This window comes from Phyllostomus discolor, chromosome X (assembly GCF_004126475.2).
Source record: "Phyllostomus discolor isolate MPI-MPIP mPhyDis1 chromosome X, mPhyDis1.pri.v3, whole genome shotgun sequence".
Lineage (NCBI taxonomy): Eukaryota > Metazoa > Chordata > Mammalia > Chiroptera > Phyllostomidae > Phyllostomus > Phyllostomus discolor.
Genome location: NC_050198.1, coordinates 79,975,449 through 79,999,224, shown reverse-complemented (window position 1 = coordinate 79,999,224; position 23,776 = coordinate 79,975,449). Strand labels below are relative to the sequence as shown.

Below are 23,776 nucleotides of genomic sequence, written 5' to 3'. Positions count from 1 at the left end.
ACCACCGCCCTCTGCCCGTCCCCAGCGTGCCCCGCCCCGTCCGGGGGCCCTAAGGCCAGCGGCCTGGGCCGTGGGGGAGCAGAGCCAGGGCGGTACCATTCTGGAACGGAGAGGGGGACTTGCGGGGGGAAGGGAGGAGTCAGGGGTCAGAGCCTTGTTGGGGGTGGAGGGGGGGCCCTCCCGCCACACCCTGGGAAAAAGGCTTGGGCACATCCAGTGTGGGCCAATCAGCGAGCAAGGCCAGGGTGGCGTCAAGGGGCAGCTTCGGCCAATGGGAAGGGAGAACACTTCGGAGGTTCGGAGGAAGAAAAGAAAAAAAAAAAGCCCCACGAAACAACAGTGGAATCCGTTTGGGGGCTAGGAAGGCTAGAAATGGGCGTCATTTTTAAACGTTCTGGCGCCTGCCCTCTTCTTTGAAGGATGGGGTCGCTAGCATCACTCCTGGGCTTCTGGGAGCACTCGGAGCTGAAGAGGGTCCCGGGAAAGTAGACGGAATTGGCTGTTTACTGGGGGCACTTGATTGGGCACTTCGTTTTGGGGAGTGGGTGGGACGAAGGTGGCAGCTTTGTGCTCTAAAGAGAAGGTTATGGTCTCTTTAACGGAGGCAGGAGTTCCCCATTTCCCCTTCCCCGCTGGCCACTGACTTAGGTGTCAACCAGCAGGTGGATTTCTGATCATCTCAAACCAATAGGTAACTTAAAAATGTCCCTGGGACTTTAAACGTGAGCAACATATTCTCTCAATTTAGCGGTGTCAGTGGGTCCCACAGCTACCATGGAGAATTTCATAGACATTTATGGCGTGGCGTTTTGGCTTTGGAGTTAATCTAAGGTGCTAGTGCCTACTGAGCTACTAATTTAATGTGTAACACTGGAGACTTCACTCTACTGTGAAATCTTTTGCCTGTAAAATAAAGGTATCAGGACTAGTTACTTTGGAGGTTTAAACATTTTGGAACCAATGTGGAGAGTGGTGTACTTGGAAAAAAGGGATGTGTTGGGGCAGGAGGATTGCAAAAAACTCGGTGGCAGAGAGCTTTTGGCCCATGGATTCCAAGTGTCTGTAAAGCTTCTCAAACTGGTATGTAAGACAGAGTATTGTTTATGCATTTTTCTGGGGAGGGCTCATAATTTCATTAAATTCTCAGAGGGGTCTGTACACAAAAACAAACCCGTCTTGGTCTAAAAACACTGGGACACTAACCTCCAAAGGCAGGAGGTGAAGTGCAGTAGTGCTACATACATCCTTTCGTAATCAGGAGGGGTTTCTCCAATTCTGTGTTAGGAATCTAGGCTGTAGGGGCCCTGCCCATACATTATCTACTTCTTGTCACCCAAAGAAAGGCAGGTTTCTCAAAGCTGAGAAGCCAAGGTAAACTATCATAGAGCCAAATAATGCTTGAATTAAACTATACTTTGAATCAGTGGGAAGGAGATAGCTCTGAGTTAAGAGGGGTATAGAACTTCATTTCTACCTCATCTGCAAAGTAGGGGTAAAGCCTCATTGTCTTAAGAATGAGAAGATAAATGCTAGCTTCTCTAAGACCTGTGCAAGCTCGGAGGATGACACACACACAAAAATGACAGTAGCTAGACTTAAAGCTGAACTTAGCTTCAACTCCATCCTGGGACCAGACCAAAATCCAATTGCATGGATTGTCCATGTTGTTTCTAGGTTCAGAGGTTAAGAGTATACAATAATTAGTCATTATCCCTGAATCTAAAAAAATTTGGTTAATGGTGGATCATGTCTGATGTGATGTATTATTTAAGATCATAAACTAGGGTAACTTCAATTTAGCACTAACTACATAATCCTTGGTGAGAAAATGAGGTTCCCCTGGCAAGTACACCTGGAGAAGTGCAATGGGAAACATCTGAAGGTGTCTTGATTGACTTGGAAATGATTCAACTGGGAGACAACACAGAATACATTCAAGTTTAGAGATAAAAATGCCTTTATTTTTAAAATGTGGCTTAACTGCAGCCACAGTGTGTTAATGAATTTTGAAACTGATCCTGTAGCTCAGAGTAAAACCAGGCCAATGGAGGAGCAGTTGGGGCTCCTGGTTCTGGGGACCAAGATACCACTCCTCCAGCAACTCAGTCTTTAGAGTTTTTCTTCAGCTGTTTTTTGTGACGTAAGGAGAGTCGTTTTGGATTCCTCTGTATGACAGAGAGGTCTGACCTTGACGAAGACCGGTAGCCCACATCCTCTGCTTTTATAGGCTTAATGATATGGCCTAGCTTGGTGACAACCTTGGGTGTTGTCAGCTTTTGGAAGGCCCTCTGGGTGTTCCATGTGGATCCTATAGGGGTCTGGATGGTCCTTTCAAATTGTTGATGGTGGGTAAATGGATATGGAAGCACCCGCACCTGGAAAGGAAGGCAGAGTGACTAGGCATGAGCCAGGCCTGGGGTGCAGTTGTATAATGGCAACTGGTCAGGTAGTGTTGCCATATAGGCCATAGATCTATATGATGGGGGCAGTGGGTGAAGCTACTGAGAGGCCCAAGGCATCCCAATGCCCCCATCTAACCGTGGGAGTCCTAATCTGCTTGAGGACATTTGGGAGCAGAGCCACCTCATTTGGATTTAGGACCCATCCCTCACCCTGGGATTAGCTCGTTCCAAGCTTAGCTATCAAAGTAGGGATTGCAAAACCACCCTGACACTGCCCCTGTTGCTGTAGAACCCTACAGCAGCACTAGGGCTGCTGTCCTCAAGAGTCTTCTACACAACCTTCCTATTCTTGTGACTGCAAGAAACACCCAGGCATTTGTGTATCCCTATGGATTTTATGACTCTCATATTCTCTCCATCCTTCCCATTCCTCTCCTTGATACACAGGATTGATGTTTTAAGGAACCCAAAGGTTTACTCCTGAACCCTAAACAGCACCACGCTGCTACACTTAGTTTCATCCTTCTTTGGCATCACAAACTTTGAACTGGAAGGCACAAGGTAATGGCAAAGGTCATCTCTTTCAGCTCCAGAATTTGGCTTAGAGACAGGAAGTGATTTACTGAAGTAAATTAGCTGCAGGGAGAGCAGAACCCAGGTCCCTTTCCTTGCCTAGTACTCTTCTCTGCTGATTGTAGCACTATCTTCAGATACTTAAATAATCTTTAAATACTTCCCCAATTGCCAAACAGGAGGAAAAAGACAGAAGCAGAAAATGTGGAAGTTATGATCAGTAGTGTTTGGAGATATTCAGTGGAACACTCAAGAAAAGCTGAGCACTGCAAGATGGTGCTGATGGTAGTGATGGACAGATTCTCTTTAGTTTTACTGGGGTTTATAGCTACATCTGTACTTGTTAGCCAAGGCAAGAGGAAAAAACAAAACAAAACACCTGGCTAGAGTGTTCAGCCTTGGGAGGTCTTCCCCCTACCCTTTCACAGTTTGAAGCACATTTAAATCTATTGCATGCTGGGACTTGCAGTCTATAGGTTATTAAAAAGATGAGGAAAAATCAAGGAAGATTCTGGAAAACCATTGTTAATTTGCTGTGACTGCATAAAAAATAAAGAGTTAAGATCCTACAGGGGAAGGGTGATCTTTGAGGTGCTCTGCCCTTCACTGAGATTCCTGGCTGGTGAAGTACCCCTTTTCTCTCTCTTTTGTCCTATACCTGCCTGTTCATTGCTTGTTTTCTGGTAATATAGCCTCAACTGGGATTACAGGGTTCACAATTCCATTTCCACAGTGACTGGTTTACAAAATGAAATCAAGAAAGTGTTATTGAAATGTTATTTCTTCACCTCTTTTGTATCTATTAAATAGTCTTTCCTGCCCTGGCTGGTGTGGCTCAGTGGACTGAGCGCCGGCCTGCGAACCAAAGGGTCACTGGTTCAATTCCTAGTCAAGACATGTGCCTGGATTATAGGCCAGGTCCCCAGTAGGGCGTGCGTGAGAGGCAACCACACACTGATTTCTCTCTCTTTCTCCTACTTCCCCCTCTCTAAAAATAAATAATTTGTAAAAAGTCCTCCCCCTTTTTTTCAGAAAGAAAAATACCAGTGTGGTGACTTCTGTGGGGAGGGGGGGTGTTAGGGGACTAAATGGTAATGGAAAAAATTATAATAAAGATTACATGTTTAAATACAAGCCATTTGAATATTATACTAGCTTGGAGCAAATCTAAGGGTCACTGACTTTCAGAATTGAAGGAAACATGAAAGGTCATTGAGTCTAATCTCATTCCTGGTCCTCTACACATGCTCCTATTCTGGAGCAGTACATTCTCTCTGGACTGGAAGAAGGTTTTCCCTTGAACTGAACTCTGCTTTTCCTCTAACTTCTACTTTATATGATTCTACTCTACATGACAGCTTTCAATATACCGCTCAAATTTGCTTCTCTCTTGGGTAAACAACCCAAGCTCATTATTGTATGACACAATTTAAAATTCCTGTATTACCCTGAACAAGTACCCATTTGTCTTTGTTTTTCTTAAGATGTAGCTCAAATTTTATAGCCTTTGAACATTACCTTGACTATAAATACCAGCCCGAAGAACAGTAATTCTTTCTTTAGTGAGACCCATTTGCATCAGTGTTATCTGGGCTACTAGTTGAAAACACCAATTTGAGGGCCTCACCATTGCTGCAAAGATGATCCCATAAGTCTCAACCTTCTTCCTGGTCAGTAATTAAAACAGCAGAGTCGATCTGGAATTATTCATCTCAGAGCCAGTCAGTAAAATCAAAAATAGATTTGACTCCGTGGTTAAGATCACACTTCCCTCTAGACCACAGAGCACTAGAACATTCCTCCAAAGTAAGAGAGCTGGGTAGCAAAGAGGAGGCAGCTAAAGAGCTCTCTACCCCTCACCTGGTGAGCTGCTGCTTGGATATTTCGCTTCTCATTGATAATCACATTTGGCAAATTCTTGTCTTTTCTTGGAGGACCTTCAGGTGCTTTAATGAGAAACCTGGAAAGTAGAACAGCAGTATGTCTCCGAGCATTAAAGACTTAGTCAAAAGGGCAGGGAGGGCCTGGGAGGTTAAGGGGGAAGAACCTTGTGCCCTTCTGACACGTTTTCTCCCCTGTTCTTACCGTTGTCTCTTCTTGGCACTGGGCTTCAGGCCCATGCCACCCCACTCGCCCCAGCCAGGTAGAGTCAGGTCCACGTCCTTTGGCTTACTCTCCTCCACAACTTCCCTCTTCTCTTTCAAGAAGTCTCTGATGACATCATCCCCAGCAAAAGCTTCTCTTATCATTTGCTTTTGATCTCTCTCCTGTTCATTTTCCTGGGAAGACACAACAGTGAGAACAGAGAGGGGGACTTCAGGAAAAAGGGGGAGCTACAGAACCTAACTACAAAATATTCTTGCTGGTACTTTCTGCATCAGCTCCGATCCCCCACAATGGTCTGAGACCCTGGCTCTGTTTACTTACCCCCTATTGTTGTGATAACTGCCAAAGACTTCAGGGAAGGAGAGCTTGTGGTTGGGAGGTTCTGTGGCTACAGCTTGCCTTCGAGTGGTGGTTCAGGCAAGAAAGCTTGAATTTTGGGTTGTAACATTTTAGCGCCCTCTAGGGGGAAAGTGCTGAACAATGATGGGCTTGCAATACAGACTGGTAGCCAATCATGCTCCAATTTTATTCTCTCTAGGGTAAAATTCCCCAGCTCATTATCATATGACAGAATTTTTTAAAACTTTCAGTAGGGAAGTTGCAGGGTGGAGGAACGAGTGTTCTGTGGTAGGAGGAGGAGCTCCGACTCCAAATGACCTGGCCAGAAAGTAGGCATCCTCCAGCTTACAGCCTTGAAAAGACAGGCCAGGACTCCTCACTTGAGCAATTTCAATTACTTAATCAGGGAATCCTGGACCACTTGAGATACCACTTGAGAGCCAACTGAGCAGAGCAAAACCTTGGCAAGAACTCAACGACTCACATTTGAATGTCCTGCCTGGGATCTCATCAGAGCTTTGAGTGCCTCTTTCTTTGCTCTGAGGGCAGTTGTGGAGTAACCCCAGGAAGGATTTGGTGGCCCAGAACTTAGGATGTGGGAGTCTCAGTGGCACTCACAGATTTGCACCTACCAAACTCACTTGGCCAGCCTGGCCTCATACTATTGTTGGCCTCTCAACCACTGAAATGTGATCCCAGCTCAACAAACCACTGATTCTACTCCTTGTGCAAGAAGGTCACTTTGTGCACCAGCTGATTCCCCACAATGGCCCACAACCCTGGCTCTGCTCACCAACTCTTCTATTGTTGTGGGGACTGCCAAAGACTTCACGGAAGGAGATTCTGTGGTTAGGATGTTCTGTAGGTCAATCATTTGCTCCTTCCTTTTCTTCTCCTTGGGAGCACCAGGCTGGTTAACTGGGTTCCTCTCCAACTGCTGCCTTTCTAACGCAGATCTGGGAAGCTCCTTATTTTGAAGGCATCCTTCCTTGCCCAGCTCTTCTAGCTCTTCCAAAGTCTCTGCTCTCTCAGGCCTCTGCAGCAACAGGGGCACCTCTTCTTCCTGAGCAGGTTCCTCTCTCTGTACTGGCAACACTGTCCTTTCCAAACTCACTTTTTGCTTCCTGGGCTGATGCTTGTCCTTGTTGAGTTTCTGAGACAGTGCCCTCAATTCAGATAGCACCTCCTGGCTGCTAGTATCTGGAGGAAGAAATAAAAGCTGTCAGAAAAGGAGGGTGTAGAAGTTGCCTAGTCAATGAACATTTGTTGAGCACTCTCCAACGAGCAGTTTTTGAGCACACCTTGGATGCTAGGCACCATGAAAGGTCTCCCAATGGAGAGAAGACTCCATTCGCTGGGTCTTCTGGTGAGCTCACTAATCATTACCTGCCAAGTAGCAGGCCACGGAGCTGAGTAGTCAAAAGCAGAATGTTGGGAAGCAGATATCCTGGGCCCTATTCCCAGCTTTGCCACTGACTCACTCTGTAACAGGAACTGTGGCTTAATTTCCTCATACAGTAAACCCTGCTTGGGGAAGATGGGCCCAAGTCCCAAATTTTATTTTTTAAAAGAGATTTTTATTTTTTAGAGAGAGGCCAAGGGAGTAAGGGAGACAAATATCAATGTACAAGAGAAACACTGATCAGTTGCCTCTCGCACACCCCCAACAGGACCCCCAAGTTCCAAATTTTAAAAAGGCCTTATCTACTAACAGGTGGTCTCTGAATGCAACTTCACTGTAATTTATTATTTGTAATTCCTAAAATTGTGATTTACTACTTATATTTTACATTGTAATGCCCTGCCCTATTTGTAAAAACGTTATCCTGCATTGTTTTATCTTTTTTAAAAAAGATTTTATTTATTTATTAGAGAGGGGAAAGGAGAAAGAAACAGAAGGAGGGAAACATCAATGTGTGGTTCCCTCTCATGTGCCCCCCACCAGGGGAACCTGGCCTGCAACCCAAGCATGGGCCCTGAGTGGGAATCGAACCAGCAACCCTTTGGTTCACAGGCTGTTGCTCAACCACTGAGCCACCCCAGCCAGGCATTGTTTTATCTTAAAATAGCATTTTATCACCTGTCATGGTTGTGTCAAGTAGCTCCCATTTTCCAGTCATCAGAAACATCTGAGTAAATACCACTAGTCTCTGAGAACCCGGGAGAAAACATGGCAGTGACACACTTATCAACCATCTTCTGCATTGACCCAAGTTGCCTCCATTCCCATGCTCACCTTGCTTTTCAGCTTTGGCTGGAAGCCACTGGAAGAATCTACTTGAGACCTGGGCTTTGGAGACATATATGTCTACTCCTCAGGGAACAAGTTCCCTTGCCCATTTTGTTTGGGTTCCACAACTTCCCACTATTTCCCCAAAGGTTTGGAAATATTGTTTATTTATCATCTGAGGAAATCCAAATCTACCTTTCATACCACAACCAACTGCTCTATACATTTAGCTACATGGCCAGCTTTGGAGGGGGCTCAGGAGGATGCAGCTGGTGTCCTGTGGTTGTACAGAAACTGCCCCAAACTCTTGGCCTGCAGCACCACTGGGCTCTGCAATCCTCTTGGAAATTATAACTATGACATTAATCCCAGAACTCTCTAGCTGAAAACCATAAGGCCCTATAGTACATTCTAAATGACAGCTCTTTTAACTTTTTGCCATGGAAAAAGATTCTTGCTGTCACCCAAACACACTATTTCTGCAGGAAATACAATCAGACTCAGAACTCTGTGCAGATAGCTAGGTGATTCTGAATCTAAGTAGGTCCCAAAGTGGACCTACTTAAGGACCTGCTTTCTCCCTAGAATGGGAGCTCTCTGACCTGTCTCAAGGGTGCTAACCTAACATTGTTAATATAAAAATCTCTTTAAGATAACAGGTAGAAAATACAATATGCAAGTTAAGTCTGAGCATGGGGTAAAAATTCTAATTTACCATGCACCTCATGGTGTCATTCACTCCTGTCCAGAAAGTCTTTACCTGTATCATATATCAACCAGCATTTATGAGTGCTAAAGATAGCACTCCTACTTTACAAACAAAACAGAACACTACAGCCATCATTTGAAGATACTTTAGAATGCCTCGCAATCTACCCATGTGTGGGTGTGAATGGTTTTCAGATCTGCCGCCCCAGCATGTGTACCTCCCTGCTGTGGGTACCAGCAACATCAACTCCTGCCCTGGCTTCAAGGATGGTGTAGTCCTGTCTTTCTGAACACTGTAAGCCCTCCAGAGTAGAAAGCACGTTGGAACGCACACTGCACAGCCATGTATATGACCATTTATTAAATGCCTTCGAAGAAAAATGGTAATTATGATCATCTATTTGCTCTTCAGAGACCCAGGGCACTCTCTTGAAAGTCCCTAGAGCCTCATTCTGCAGTGTGTGTGGGTGGGCACAGATTTCCTCTCACAGCTGGTCTGCAGCACTGCGCTAAGCTCCCCCTTCCAGTCCACCGCAACTCACCTTTTGTTTCTTGCCTGTCCACTGCTTTGGTGTCCTGGTTGAGGCCAGATGTTTTCCTAACCAATCGCCTTTCTTCAAATTCTTTCAACAAAATTTCTTCCTCTGCCACTGGTCTTTCTTCTCCCTCACTTTCAGAAGCCTCACTGGCCATGGGCTCTGGAAGTTGTTCGCGGTCTTTCTGGATTTCAGCCTCTTTTGCATCACCAGGGTGATTCCTGACCATCCAGGGGTTTAGTCCATCTGCAGTCATGTGTGCCTCATTCACTGCATCAGGGACAAGGAGATCCCCCTCTTCTTCCACACCTCCCTCTTCCTCACTCTCAGAGGCCACCTGGAGTTTTTGTGTAAGTTCTTTGTTCCTAGCCAACTGATCCTGCATAGCCTGGCGAGCCTGGAAGAAAGTCACAGCACGTGTGCCTTGTCATTAGTGACCACAGTAACACCTTTCCTGATCCATTTCTTAAAGCTGCCTCCTCTCATTTTGACTTAAGTAATTTTTACTGGTGCCCACTCTTTAAACTACACTTATACCACTGTGTTAATAGTTATGGAATATAATGGAAGACAAAATCTGTGTCCACAAGGAATCAACATGTGAAACAGGAGATTCCTTGTGGCTTAAAAAACAAAAAACACAACAAACAAACAAAAAAACTCCTCTTCTCTTTAACTGGGCTTGCCCTCAATGTTCTTTCCCCTTTCATCTCTTTTCCGCCTTGTTCCTGGTCATTTTCCTGCTTGCCTTAAAGATTTTCTGATGCCTTTTTAGATTCCTAGTTTTCTATTCCTTCTCATGGATCTTACATAACTCTTTCCTCCAATTCCTCCCATTCTCTCATCCTGATGGTCACTTACCTCCAAATCATATTTGGCCATAATTGCCTTTGACTTTGCCCATTTCCCACTGTTCTGGTGCTTAAGGCTCATTCGCTCCTGGAAAGAAAGGTCGGAGTGAGATCCTTACCACTTTCTGGGGAAAGCTGGTTCAAGGGGTAGGACAGGAGGCAGTCTCACCATCATTCTGGCCTTTTCAAGTTTTTCTAGTTCTTCCAGTGCAGCAGTAGGATCAACCTTTTGCAGCTCCTCAAACTCTTTTAGGACTTTCTTGGCCCTTTCTTTCTTCAGGACTCTGTGATACCTACAGGGTAGTGAGAGGGGTACAAGGAAAGATATTTAGTGGAAACACTGATGCCACACAGAGAAGTGTCCCACCACCCAAGGGGTTTCCTTATACAGAGGCCACAATGGATGTTCCAGAGCTAGCTGACTGGAGGGAGCCACGTTTGGGACCTGAGAGGACTGGCAGGCCTCTTCTCAGTCCCCACAGCCCACAGGGGCAGACCTCTGCTCAACAAAGGGTTCCTCTGCTCTTACAGTGTAAGGAAAGAACAGAACATGTTCCAAAGAAGCAAAAAGGTTGGAAGGAAGCTCTGCTGGCCTCAACAGCTATAGAACTCAGAGCTCATTGTGCAGAATCACTCCATCATGCCCTGGAAAGGAGAGAAAGCCACTAAACAGGACTTTTTTTTTCTTTCTTAAGCAAAACCAAGACAGAAAGCCAAGGCCAGAGGAGAAGGCACTACTGAAGCAGGTAAAACTTTATGAGATTGGTCTGAGGGAGGGAAAAGAAGGCTCATCATTCCTATCTGCGACCTCTTCTATATGACCCCAACTGCCATGTCAAGGATTCTTTCCTAAAGAATTGTGATCATCCACCTCACTTTCTCTCATGGAACCCAAGGCTACTTAGAGTGAGTCCCCTTATTTTTTTTAACTTTTTAATTGAATTTATTGGGGTGACAATGGTTAATAAAATTATAGAGGTTTCAAGTGTATCTCCTTACTTTTTGCTTTTGATTCTCTTCTCTCTTCGAGCCCTGGCCTCATAGTAGGACTGCAGGGCCCGGGCCCTCTGAAGCTCTGCTCGGCGCATCTTAGCCTACAATGAATGAGGTTTACAGTGACTCCTGGGCCTGTGGACAAATGCTGGGAGAAACAGGCTCTGCCTGGGTGTATAAAAGGCCTATCACACTTACCTCTTCTAGGCTCATGGCTTTGAGAGAGGCCTTTTCCATGGGAGTCAGTAAAGGGTCTGTCACTGGCTGCTTGTTCTTAGAGAGGAGATTAAAAATTTCCTGCTCCAGAGGGGTTCTTGCCTTAAAGAGGTAACAAAATAGTCTGAGTCTTAAGCCATGCTCCTACAGTCTCCCTCTTTCCAGCCCATGACAATCTACTTTGACACCATAATTGGAATCACTAACTGGGTAGGACTGGCTATTACAGGAAGAGAAGACTTTCCAGGTTTGCTGCCTAGCTGTGCAGATCAAGCCTTACCTTATTCTGATTTAAGACAACTTCAGCAAGGGGACTCTGAGGCTGCCCTCTAATATTACTGACATTTCACATGGTGTTCAAATTATTAATGTATGTAAAACAGAATGCCATTCTCTTAAGAATCGAAGCAGGATGCCCACAAGGTAAATGCTGGCAGGACAGAGGCAAAACAGTACCAAATGTCAGTTTTGATAGTTGCACAACAAAATGGTCCCTGTGTTGTTATGTTACAGTATAGTTAGGAACCTCAGATTCATATAAGCCTCCTTTTAAAAACATGTCTTGAAGAAAGGGGAGGTTGGGTCTAAGATGAGCACAAAAAGACACTGCCTTTAAAAAACACAACCTTTATGCCCTAACCGGTGTGGCTTCATTGGTTGGCCGTTGTCCTGCAAAATGAAAGGTCATCAGTTTGATTCCCGGTCAGGACACATGTCTGGACTGCGGGTTTGGTCCCCAGTTAGGGTGCATATGAGAGGCAGCTGACCGATGTTTCTCACATCGATGTTTCTCTGCCTCTCTTCTTCCCTCCCTTCCCCTCTCTCTAAAATAAATAAATAAAATCTTAAAAAAAAAAGACCTTCATACAATTACACTTCTTCCTGACAGGAAGAATTAAAATCTTTTTTAATTTTTTTTAAAGATTTTATTTATTTACTTTTAAAGAGGGGAAAGGAGGGAGAAAGACAGGGAAACATCAATGTGTGGTTGCCTCTCACATACGCCCTACTGGGGACCTGCCCTGCAACCCAGGCATGTGCCCTGACTGGGAATTGAACTGGCAACCCCTTGATTCACAGGCCAGCATTCAATCCACTGAGCCACACCAGCCAGGGCTCAAATTCAATTTGAGCCATCTTGTAACTTTGGTCCCAGTTCCTCAGTTTCTAGTTAACTCTGCATGCTAGGTAGTCTCTATATGTATGAAATGAAGGGGGCTGTGAACCAGTTACTTCACATGTCAGCCAAACACCTTCTTTATTGCTTGACTGACAATGTGAGGGTGGCCAAAATAATCAGGCCAATCATGACATAGTACATTTTTGCAATGCACAGGGAAGACAGCCCTGGGCAACAGAGCCAGTTTCAAACCTCATACACACTTTATATGTGGTTTTCTTCAATAGCCATATACATCATGGTCAGAATCAAACTTACAAAATATCTAGACAAATGCATAAACACACATCATCGTACATTACACAGTGCTATTGATTAAACCATAAACCTATTCCATTGAATAGTAAAGGTAGATGTTCTTCCATTTTTAGTTTTTGCAGTAGTGATCAATCATAGGCTACAAAGTGGTTTATATTACAATGTTGTAATCTCCCTCCAATTCAATTCAATTTACAAACATTTAATGATTGCAGTTACATTCCAGGTACTTGTAGAGGGTGCTGAAATACACAATTGATTAAGATCATTCCTGTCCTCATAGAGCTCACAGCCTTTCAGAGGAAAGAGACACATGTATCACTAACAACATAATAGGTTAAATGTTAGTCCATATGAGTAATCACAGAGGAACAATTATTTCTGATCAAGGGGTGGATTAGGCTTGGAGAAGAAAGAGAGTTGACTTAATTTTTGAATTAGGCTTTGTTTGAGGTGTAAGCACAATTCTGTAAAGGGGGGGGGGCAGCAAGTAGAGAGGTGGGTATGAGCAAATACAGATATATGGAAAGGAGACGTAAGGGAACAATGTGTTGTCCAGTGCAGCTAAAGCGCTAGGTGCGTCTGTCTCATTCTCTAAGTGGAGAGCCTTTTGAAGGATCTGAAGCAGGAGAGTGACAATTGGCTTTACATTTCACAAACAAAATCCTGGTGGTTGTATAAGGGGATATAAAGGGTGACGCAAAAGTAGGTTTACAGGTGTGAGTACACAAAACACAGAGTTTATTCTTATATTATTATCTATTAATTATTGTATTCTTTTCCATATAAACAACTGTAAACCTACTTTTGCCCCACCTGGTATGCAAAGTAGCAAATGAAAGTTGAAAATAGGAACCGGGGATCTGAGAGCTATTACAGAGACAGAATTTATAGACTAGCCCCTGTCTGGGCTGAAGGGGAGAGTTAATGGGAGGAGAAGTCAGACTGCTGAGGTTTCCAACCTAAGGGACTGGGGGACTGGGGTATAGAGTCATGCTGTTGACTGAGTTACAGAATGAAGGTGGTAGTACTGGGTTTGGGAGTCTGGGAAAGGAAAACGTGAGGTTCACTATGCTGGGTGTGAAGTTTAAGATGCATATGGGGAGACCAGGTGAGCCCTGTGAGTCATTGAATCTGGGACTGGAGCTCAGAAGGAAGGGGTTGACAATGCTCTGTAGCATATATGGGCAATAGTGCTAAGTCACAGGATTCACAGAGCAAGAATAGAAAGGACTAAGGAAGTCGGACAGATAAAAATGGGAAGTTATGTCACAGAAACCAAGGCAGGAGTTTTAAACAATGCGATGTGTCAGTAGTCTCAAACTGGCTGACAACTGGGAGGGCTTGGGATGTGGAGACTAGGAGGTCTCTCCTTAATAGCTTTTGAAAGACATTTCAGTAGGGCAGTAGGGCAAGAAGATGAGAGAACACAGATAGCAGTGGAGACCAGCTCTTCTCAAAGCATGTTCTTCATCAGCTAACAAGATTGGCTTCATAAAAAAAAAAGTTTAGAATTTAACTTATTTTAGTAATATCTGTGTGTACACTCTGGGTTAGATAAAGGAAGTCAAGGGGGTTTCTTACTATCTTCTCATAGACTTTAAAAGAATAAAGTATATTGGGAATCACCAATCTTCACTATGGGCAGGCAGCATTTTCTAGCAATGGGATCCCACCCCCACCCTTTTTGAGGGCATAATGAGAAACTAAGGTTTTGAGGTGAACACTCTGGAAAATGCTAGTGTAGGCTGCTAGTGGGGGGAAGGAGAGGCTGCGAAAAGTTACCTTACATCATTGCTAGCACTTTGCATTTTATAAATGCTTTCATATGCATTGTCCCACTTAATTCTTCTCAGCTAGACTCCAGTGGAATTTTAGCAAGCTGGACTAAAACTATACTGCAGACTTTTTGGATTCTTTTTTAAAAGATTGGATTTATTTCTCTTTAGAGAGAGGGGAAGGGAAGGAGAAAGAGAGGAAGAGAAACATCAATGTGTGGTTGCCTCTTGAACACCCACAACTGGGGACCTGACCTGCAATCCATGAGTGTGCCTTGACTGGGAATCCAACCGGCAACCCTTTGGTTCACAGGCCAGCGCTCAATCCACTGAGCCACACCAGCCAGGACACTTTTTGGATTCTTAATCTCCAGAGATACTTGTATGTTACTAGTCCTTGGTACTTTACATTTTTTTTTAGAGGGGGAAGGGAGAAAGAGGGACAGAAACATCAATCTGTTACCTCTTGCACATGCCCCAATCAGGGACCAAACTTGCAACCCAGGCATGTTCCCTGACTAAGAATCAAACCAGCACTGCTTCGCTTTGCAGGGCAATGCCCAACCAACTGAGCCACATCAGTCAGGGCAGTAATGTACACTTTTAAGTTCTAAGAATAGAACTGAGAGTTGCTAGCTAGAAAGCACCTCTTATTTCTCGGTGCCACACTGGCATCATTTTTTAAAAAGGAGTGTTAGCATGAATGGTCCAGCAGATTCAATGGATAGTCTCTGAGCCACTCTGTCTTGCACAGGGAGTTCCTGGGGAGTAGACGTGCCATTATTAGTGCAATCTTCACCTGCATCTCATCCTAATACCCAATTCAGTATTTTCCCATATCTCTACGATTACACTGTCATTTGGAAAAAGCAAGGTGCAGAAGAGTATGTAGTAGTGCACTACTAATTTTTTGTAAATATGAAGTATACATAAATATATCAGTAAAACTCTTAATAACAAAAAATGTATAGAAGTGCTTATATCTGGGTGAGTATGGGGGTAAAAATGATCAGATGGGGACAGGGGTGGGGTCAGGCTTTTCACTATATATCATCTGTACTTTTACAATATTTTTGAATCCTGCAAATTATATTACCTCTGAATTTTTTTCCCTAAAGTCTCCCTTCCATCCTGCAGCCACACTTTAAACCTGATCTCTTTTTCATGTGGAAAAGGAAGCATCCTAGAAAGAGAATGGCAGAAACAGAGCTTATCCCCGCAATATATGGCAACCACTTGCTCAATTTCTAGCTATGGCAGCAAGCCATGTTTAGTTTGTTTGGCTTTAATTATTTCAAGTCCCTGACACACAGGACACTATCATTCCTGGATTTTTAGGAAAAAACAAAACCATTCTCACACATGTTGGGGGGTAGAAGGATTTCTAGAAAGCAGAGGAAAAGCACAAACAGGGCCATCTGCTCACGTTTTGGGCACTGTTGTTTTTGCCCATTTTTAAAAAAACTCTAGACAGAATATTCCATTATAGACTCCATAACCAATGGTGTATGGAAAAGAAAGGCTAGCTGTTCTGAAGCAGTTGTTCACAGACTAAAGCAAAAAAATCTTGAGACTTTAAGGACCCATGTAGGATTACCAAATTTTCATTCTGCCAAGGGCGTAACTACTGTCCCACCCCCAACTCCATCCTTCAGTATTACCATATGCCATAAAAGAAAAGCTGTTTCAATACCATTAAAGTGGAAAGAATAACCTTGTAATAAGGGAGAGCTGGCAACCCTATACCCACCATAGTCACAATTATCCTTTGGCTTCAGGTGGATGAAAAATTTGCCAGGGATCAGTGTTTGGGAAACTCAGCTCTAGAAAATTTTCTACAGCTCAGTCATAATAAGTTCCTTGCTAAGATTCTATCAGCAATGTTCTAGTTTGATGTGATCTTCCTTTACAAGCAAACTTTGAGTCTGCTGCTCATATATACCTACTAAGACATCAGTAATGCCACTGAGTTCCTGATTTTCCCCAGATCAGAATGTGGCTTTAAAAGCTTTTTAAAAACTGGGATGTGAATAAGAAAACATATTTCCTCTCTACAAGCAACGGGATGTTCCAACACAAAGACATGGAAATAATCATGTACTGTAAGCTACAAACTGATGCTGTAAGAGCCACTATACAGCCTCTGTAGCTGGCTACTGCATGACTGACAATGAGTCTTGTCACCCTCTTCTCTCCCTTTCTGACTAATAAACTGCAGTGACTGAAGCTAGAATTTTGGTTTAACATGTCCAACCAAATAAACTGTAGACCCTGCAATCTCTACATTGCAATCTCACTTTCCAAGATGTGGTTTCTTTGTATTGCACTTACGTTCCAGCCGTTGAGCACATGTTCAATGGGAGCAAAGGCTGACTGCTCCTTCTCGATGGGGAAAACCAACTGCTCTGCTTGTCGGTTCTTCAGAACAATGGGATCCCATTTGGAGAGGGCCTGTGAGGTTTTATTGAATGCCACTTCTCTGTGGACCTGAAACAGGCAAAGTACACAAAAGAGCCACAAAATTAGGCATAAAACTCAAATGACAAGTGGGAAATTAGGAAGCCACATTTCTTAGCCCAAGGAAGAGTAATCAGGATGCTAGAGATTACTTCTCAGGACTGTACTTTCCCCAAGATTAATCTTTCCCATGGTGAGGCAATCACAACTTCCCCTCACACTTGTCAGGCTTTCCCCTCTTCTTCATGCTGGTTCTTCCTGATTAGTTCAATTTCTTCCCCTTAACAGACACTTTGTAACTCACCCGCTCAACCTCTTCTTTGTTAAGGGGTAACTCCACAGTCTTCTTTGATTTGATCCTGTTCAGTTGCTTTTTCACAGTGGCCAATGAGGATGAAGTTTTAACCGGCTCAAGTAGATCTGAAAGGACTAGCCTTTCTCCTGATCCTGTAGAAAGGCCAAGCTTTCTGGTCAGGCTGAGAAGCGAGGCAAAATCTCACTATCATACAGGCAGATGTCTAAGTAGAAAATGCTGGCAGATGGGCATATGTGCAGGGAAGCAAGAATAACTTCCCTTTAATCACTAGCCATGGTGGAGGGTACAAGGGTGGAGAAAATTATTTTAAAAGGTTACGCTTTTCTCTTGGCCTTTGTTTTCACTCTTGCACCACTGCATTTCATTCTTCACACATCAGCCAAAGTGATATTTTGAAAATGTAAATCACAGCATTTCGTGATCCTGCTGAAAATCCTCCAATGGCTCCCCTTACACTTGGAATTAGTCATCCCTTTGTATCCACTGGTTACAAGATTCCCTGTGATACCAAAATCTAAGGATGCTCAAGTCCCTTACACAACATGGTGTAATATCTGCATGTAACCTACATTTTCCATATAGGCTACATCAGGGTATATCCACACATCACTCTATTTCCATGGATTCAGCCTAGTGCTTGGCATGGGCAAATTCAAGTGTTCCTTTTTGGAACTTTATGGTTTTCTCTCCTTCAAATATCTGTAATCCATGGTTAGTTGAAGGCAATGATATGAAAACCAGGCTGATGGTATCGACCTAAAGGACACAACCCTATGTGATCTGGTGCCATAGGGGATCTTAGTCTGTCACTCCAACCTTGTCACTCCCACCTCCACTATGCTCCAGTCACACTAGCCTTCCTCCTGTTCTTCAAACACGCTGAACCTGTTTCTTCCCTAGAGCCTTTGCAGTAGCTGCCCCCTTGCCTGGAATGCTTTCCTCTATGTTCACATTATTTTCTTTTCTTGTCATTCAGATCTCAGCATTTTGCCTCTGAAGAGACCTTCCATGACCAGCCAAACTAAAGTAGTCACTTAGCCACTTCACTGCCTCATCCTGTTTTAATTCTTGTCCCTACCCCCACCCCAATAAAATGTAAGTCTTACGCGATAAGTGTTGTCTTCTTTACTATAGTCCAATATCAAAACTGGTGATTTTCAACCCTTTTCATCTCATGATACATATAAACTAATTACTAAAAATCTGTAGCACACCAGAAAATATATTTTTTGCTGATCTTACAAAAAACAGGTAAAATTTTGAATCATTCTTAAAAGAGGGCTATTGTGTTGGCTGTTGTCATTTCTTTATTTGACAGTCTAGGAAAGGAAGTCAGTGCCCCTGACTAAACAGTCAGGTATTGCATATTTTAAGAATTTTTGTTGTCATCTGAAACTGATATAGTAGAAACGAAGCATTTGCTGAATGAATAAGCTTGGGAGAATGTAGTGTTATTTGTCCTGGGAAGTTACAGTTAGTGGTTACTAGAAGAATATAACTCATTCAAGCCACTTAAGTTGTAAATATGGTGAAAAAGATTTGGCAGCTAGACTTGGTATCAGGTTGAAATCCCAATTCTGCCATTTACTAGGTCATGAATTCTCAATAGGGGTAGTTTCCCTCTCCTACCCAGGGGGTGAAAACTCATTCTTGGGGGATGTTAAAAAATCTTAATACAAAGTTTTGTGTCCCTCAGAAGTTCAAACCTGTCTAACAAAATCACATTCCTTAGTATCTGATTTCCCAGCCAGGGTGGGAGGAGAGGGAGATAGCGAAGGCCCCCAGCCCACTTTGTGCCCTCTCTGGACCATAAGCTGAGCTTCCAGGGGTAACCTTGAGGCAGCCTCCTATCGCTCTTCCACCACTTTGGTTTGCTCCTGGCAACTCTACGCCCTCTTCTTCCTTCTGCCTTTGGCTGTCATCCCTCCATCCCCATGTCGTCTAGCACCTTCTGGAACCTCTCTCATCTCTAGGGCTTCCCTGCCTCAGGGCTTCTGGGGAAGCAGCACCTCAGGCATCTTCTCTTCTCCAAGCAAGGGGCTCCTACCAGGCCCTCTCTGCCCTGGATGCAGGACTCACACGGCTGCCCCCCTCTCCTTGAGGTCAAGGGCTGAGCACTGCCATTTCATTTGTGGGGAAGAAGTGCACGGGGGGGGGGGGGTAGTGGATCCCTGGGGGGCCATTGGACTGGGTATGGTTGGGGGGTGAAGGGGGTAACAGCTGTGCTTTTTTAAGCTCAAAGTGCTGGGGTTCAGGCTGCATGGAACCCCCTCCCTGGGATCTGCCCCCTCCACCCAGGGAGTTCTTGTGGGGACAGTGGGATCTTCTGGGACTTGCAGACAGGGGTGCCAGTAGGGAAGTAACCTCCTCAGGGGGTTGGGGCTTCCTCACCCCCATGCCTGGCCAGGACTCTGGTATTAGGGGTTGTTCTTGAAGGTGCAGAGGGAGTCCCACAAATGCTACGGGTAGGGTGGCCCTGGGGTGCTGTGTAATCAGTGTTTGCATCTCTTTTCAAGTGGGGGCAAATGGGAGAGAATACAGAGTGAGGCAAGCTCTCCCCCTGGGCCCTGGTCTGTCTGTCTGCAGTGGTTTCTGTTTCCAGGAAGGGTGGCAGGATCATAAATCATTCCCCTCCCCTCCCAGGCTTCCTGCTATATATGGAGGACCTTTCTGATTTCTGGTTTGGCTGGGGGCCCATGAGGATGTGAGACCCTTCAATAAAGGATAGCGAACAGAAAAAAGAAAGGCTCCTCAGGGGAGCAATAGAGAGAAAAGGTTGCAAAACACTGCATTAGGTGAAGGCACTTGAGTAACTTAACTGATTCGAGCTCCAATAGGAAAAATTATCTGCCTGTCAGAATTCAAAGCACTATTAGAACTGAAATAAAAAAATGAAATCATGGACATGATTAAGTTAATGAAAGGCGGCTGTCTTGACTCATGTATCTCTATCCTAGAGGTAGCTCATCAAGCTCAGTGGGAGACCTTGACCATGGCCTTCTAGGCTTTCTTCTAGAAATGGAAAAAACTCAAGGACATCTGACTGCCATTCTTCACCCACTTACAGGTAAATATTTATGGGATGACCCATTAATCACATAAAAAAAAAACAGTTCCTAGGTGGGGGGAGGTAAAGTGACCATTATACTTTTGGAACTCCCCAAGCTCTGTGCACAGATAGCTTCCCTTGTTAACTTACCTTCAGAACTGACAGTGAACTCTGACACCTTCAGACTAGCCTCAGATCTCTCAGCCAATTTCTGCCTGAAATTTAGGCAAAACAGAATATAGAAGGAATGGACACATTTTGCTGAGGAACAAATACTTACCTCTTCAAACAAGGCTTTGATTTCATGTATTTTTCTTCTAGATTTAGGTTTTGTCATAAACCAATGAGGAAATCTGTTCATAACCTGGACTTGGTAGTCTAACCATCTCTTAATGTAGACTTAACCCCTCAAAAACACAAGGCAATACAAGGTGGGCATAATGGAAAAGGTATTGGACTTGAATTCAAATGTACCTGGATTTGAATCTTGGATCTGCCACTTATGAGCACAGTGACTGTGAGGCAAGTCAATTAACTTCTCTAACGGGGATAAGTAATGTCTAGTCAATGCTCCAAAGCTGTAGTATGGATTCAGTAAGAATTCATATGCATAGAGGTCTAACATAATAATAGCTAAAAATTACATAATGTTGATTATATGCTGGGCATTAGTTTAAGACCTTTACATCTATTAACTCATTTAAATTCATAACAACCCTATAAGGTAGTTACTATCATTAATCTTATTTTCTAGTTGAAGAAATTGAAGTGCAGAGATGACACAAAATTGTCCTATGAGTCTATCTCCAAAGTATATGCTCTTGAGGCTGGCATTTGTGTCTTCATTGTCTTAGGCATTCGATGACTATTGTAGACAAATCTCATGGAATCAACTAGTCATAACCTGTCCAAAGGGACAGGAATATTACCTATTCTTTCCATCTAGGGAACTGATTGCTTCCAGAAGCTTTTGATGCTTTCGGTCTCCACCACTGTCCTCCTAGACACAGAAAAGGAAAAATCATGAGAATAATCAGGGGAGGAAAAAAACCACAATGGAAATTGAAGCCCATGTAAAATGTCTTTCTTTTGGTCAGTAGGGAGTCAGATGAGGTCTGGTGTGCAGATCTGAAAGAACTGCTTCAAAAACCAAACTCCATCATTATAGAGCCTTAGTAACTGGGAGCTAATGTTATGCCTGTCTTAACTTGTTTTGGGATGAAAAGTGCTATGGGAATAGTGTTTCTATATAGAACGTATAATGTGATCTGTCACAGAAACTCTCACATTAAAAAAAAAAAAAACAATAACCTAAGCAGTTCTGTCAAGGGAATGACGAGTTGGAATTCCATAGCATCTGCTGGAGATCCAGCATAATTATGTATACTGCAATAAGACACTTAACTCTCCACAGAAATCCAAATCTGAGAAATAGGGAAATCCTATAATGAGGACCATATGTTTTGTTCTTATATATTCAACTATACTTACTCAACTTGAAGACAGTAACTGGATTTTATACAGTCTTCAAACTTCCATAGCACTCAAGGCAGGTATCTTATACATGAAACACTAAATAACCATTTATAATTTATTTACAAGACCTAAACAGATATCAACAATGTTGATACCCTTTCCTTTTCCAGGAATGTGATGTCTATTCTAATTTTGAGGCAGAAGGGAACTGGAGAAGACAGTTTAGCAGTTGTAGCCCACCTCATCTTCACTGGTGCTCAAGGGGTAGTCATTTGGGAAATCCTCTAGTTCTTCCTGTTTGCTTAAAGCCATAAGGCTGTTAAAGGAGATAAGAGAGAAATGTTATCACTTCAAATAACTTAACAGAAGGTGAGTAGTGGTTGGTGATGTCCATACAGAACTGCGTGAAAAATATCTACCATCTTCAGTGACTGTCACTGCATTTTCCATTGACCTATGGGAGGCTGTTAAAAGATCAGACCCTAGGTAAGGTGACAAGATGCTGTTCCTGGCCCTTGAGGCAAGGCAGTCTCACCATTAATATTTCCAAGTATCCACCATATTGGATAAACCTTTATAGGTGCAGCTTACTCAGAGGTGACATCTTGATCACTTGTTCCCAGGAATGAGGAAACAGAATTGGATGAAAGCCTCTGAGTAAACCATTTTCCCTGGGGCTTGCTCGGCAAAGTCGGTAGTTAACTAAGGATTTTGTACCCAAGCACAAATTATGGAATCTCTGTCAGTCTTCGCAAGGCAAACCGTGCTAAATGGATTATATTTACTTCCCCTATTGGGTGGGATGAAACATCAGAGGAGAAAACGTCGCAGATGGCTCTCATCAGCAAAGGTTCCAAGGGAGTTCACAGCGCAGGCACTATCTGCGCAGAAGACTGACACGCACCCAAGCAGCTGCAGAAAAAGGAGTCACGTGACCAGAGCAATGCAATAGACTAACCTAGCGGGAGAGGATGAGACAGAATCAGAACCACAAGGATAAGGCTACAAAGCTGGGAAGCGCTGGGGGCGAATTAAGTTAATAAAAGGGTTTTAAAGGACGGATCGCGGAAACAGTAACGAATGGCGTAGTCATGGGAGGGGAACATGTGGCATCTACTAAAAAGCGGCTTCCACGACTCGAACTCCGGAGAACCCAGACCCCAAGGAGACCCAGACTCCCCAGCTCATCTTTACCCCTCACCTCTCCGCAGGCCGTACCACGCTCATTTCAGCAGTCTCTCACATGGACCAGGAGCGGAAGCTGAAAAGAAAGCAATTTCCGTACCGGCCGCAAAGCAACTTCTGCTTCCTCCAATCACGCGCGACACGCTGCGTCATTTCCGGGCCCGCCCCAGTCACGACGCTTTGGGAGGGGCCTGGGGGAACCCGGGAGCTTGGAGATTAAAGTCTGTCAGCGGGCGGGGCTTTTCTTGCCCCACCCAGCCCACTGGTGTCCGGAATTCGGGTGTACATCCTCCTGGCCCCTGGTTTCCAAGAGGCCCTACGTGGGGCTCCATCCTTCGCTGTGTCTGTCTGATCCAAAAGGAAATGCTCCAGCTCCCATGTTCGACATCGTCCTGCGGGCCTGCCTGCGGCCAGGTCGGGACTTTACGAACACCGGCGAAGTGGCTAGTATCGTGCTTTGCTCCTGAGATTTGTCTGTTAGTGGACAAAGCAAGTTTCTTCCTAAGGAGAAGTCCCCGCTCATCCTATGCCCCCTTGTCATTGCAGCTCTCTAGGTTACTCCTTCCCTACGTTACAAAGTTTCATCCAAGGTTGGACTGTCGGTGGCTGCAAAGTAATGTATAAAACATTCTTGGCATTGATTCTTTTAGGCCACTCCCGTTTTGCTTTCGCCCCACCATTCCACTGAAACTGCTCTGGACAAGATCATCAGTGACACCCAAAGTTGTTAAATGAAATAGATACTTCTCAGGCTTTGCCTTCCAGAACTTTGTGTGGTACTTGATACTATTGGTTTGTTTTCTTACATTCAGGAAGTTTTTGACCACTTACTATATGTTATACCTCTAGGCACTGGGGATACATCGGGTGAACAAAACAGAAACGTTTTGTGGCTTCATAGAATCTACTTTCTAATGGGATTAAAACAATTTTATCTGTTGAAACTCCACCTGTCCTCCATGACACTATTCTCTTCTGGTATCTTAGTTTTATGACCATCTTCCTCAGTCCTCTGCTGGCTACTTTTTCTGTACTTAATAAATGATGATGCTTCCCAGATCGTGTCTCAACCCTGTTTATTTATTCCACTTGCATAAGAACTCTAAATCTCCATCTCTAGTCC

At 44.0% G+C, this 23,776-nt stretch overlaps 1 protein-coding gene across 2 annotated transcripts; it reads right to left on the bottom strand.

Moving 5' to 3' along the window:
* Positions 1-1,937: 1,937 nt before the first annotated feature.
* Positions 1,938-22,796, bottom strand: UTP14A (UTP14A small subunit processome component). 2 transcript variants are annotated; one of them, XM_036017072.1, is made up of 15 exons: positions 22,670-22,778; positions 21,709-21,784; positions 20,922-20,992; positions 20,143-20,207; positions 16,932-17,074; positions 16,502-16,657; positions 10,937-11,056; positions 10,745-10,839; positions 9,915-10,038; positions 9,756-9,833; positions 8,901-9,291; positions 6,214-6,620; positions 5,149-5,254; positions 4,836-4,935; positions 1,938-2,375 (listed from the first exon to the last, which is right to left on the bottom strand). In XM_036017072.1, the coding sequence occupies exons 1-14, from the start codon at positions 22,693-22,695 to the stop codon at positions 4,877-4,879; spliced, it is 1,917 nt and encodes a 638-aa protein (XP_035872965.1). In that variant the 5' UTR covers positions 22,696-22,778; the 3' UTR covers positions 1,938-2,375; positions 4,836-4,876. The 2 variants fall into 2 exon arrangements, with proteins under 2 accessions (XP_035872965.1, XP_028378290.1); XM_028522489.2 differs by having other exon boundaries at positions 1,943-2,375; positions 5,061-5,254; positions 22,670-22,796.
* Positions 22,797-23,776: the final 980 nt, after the last annotated feature.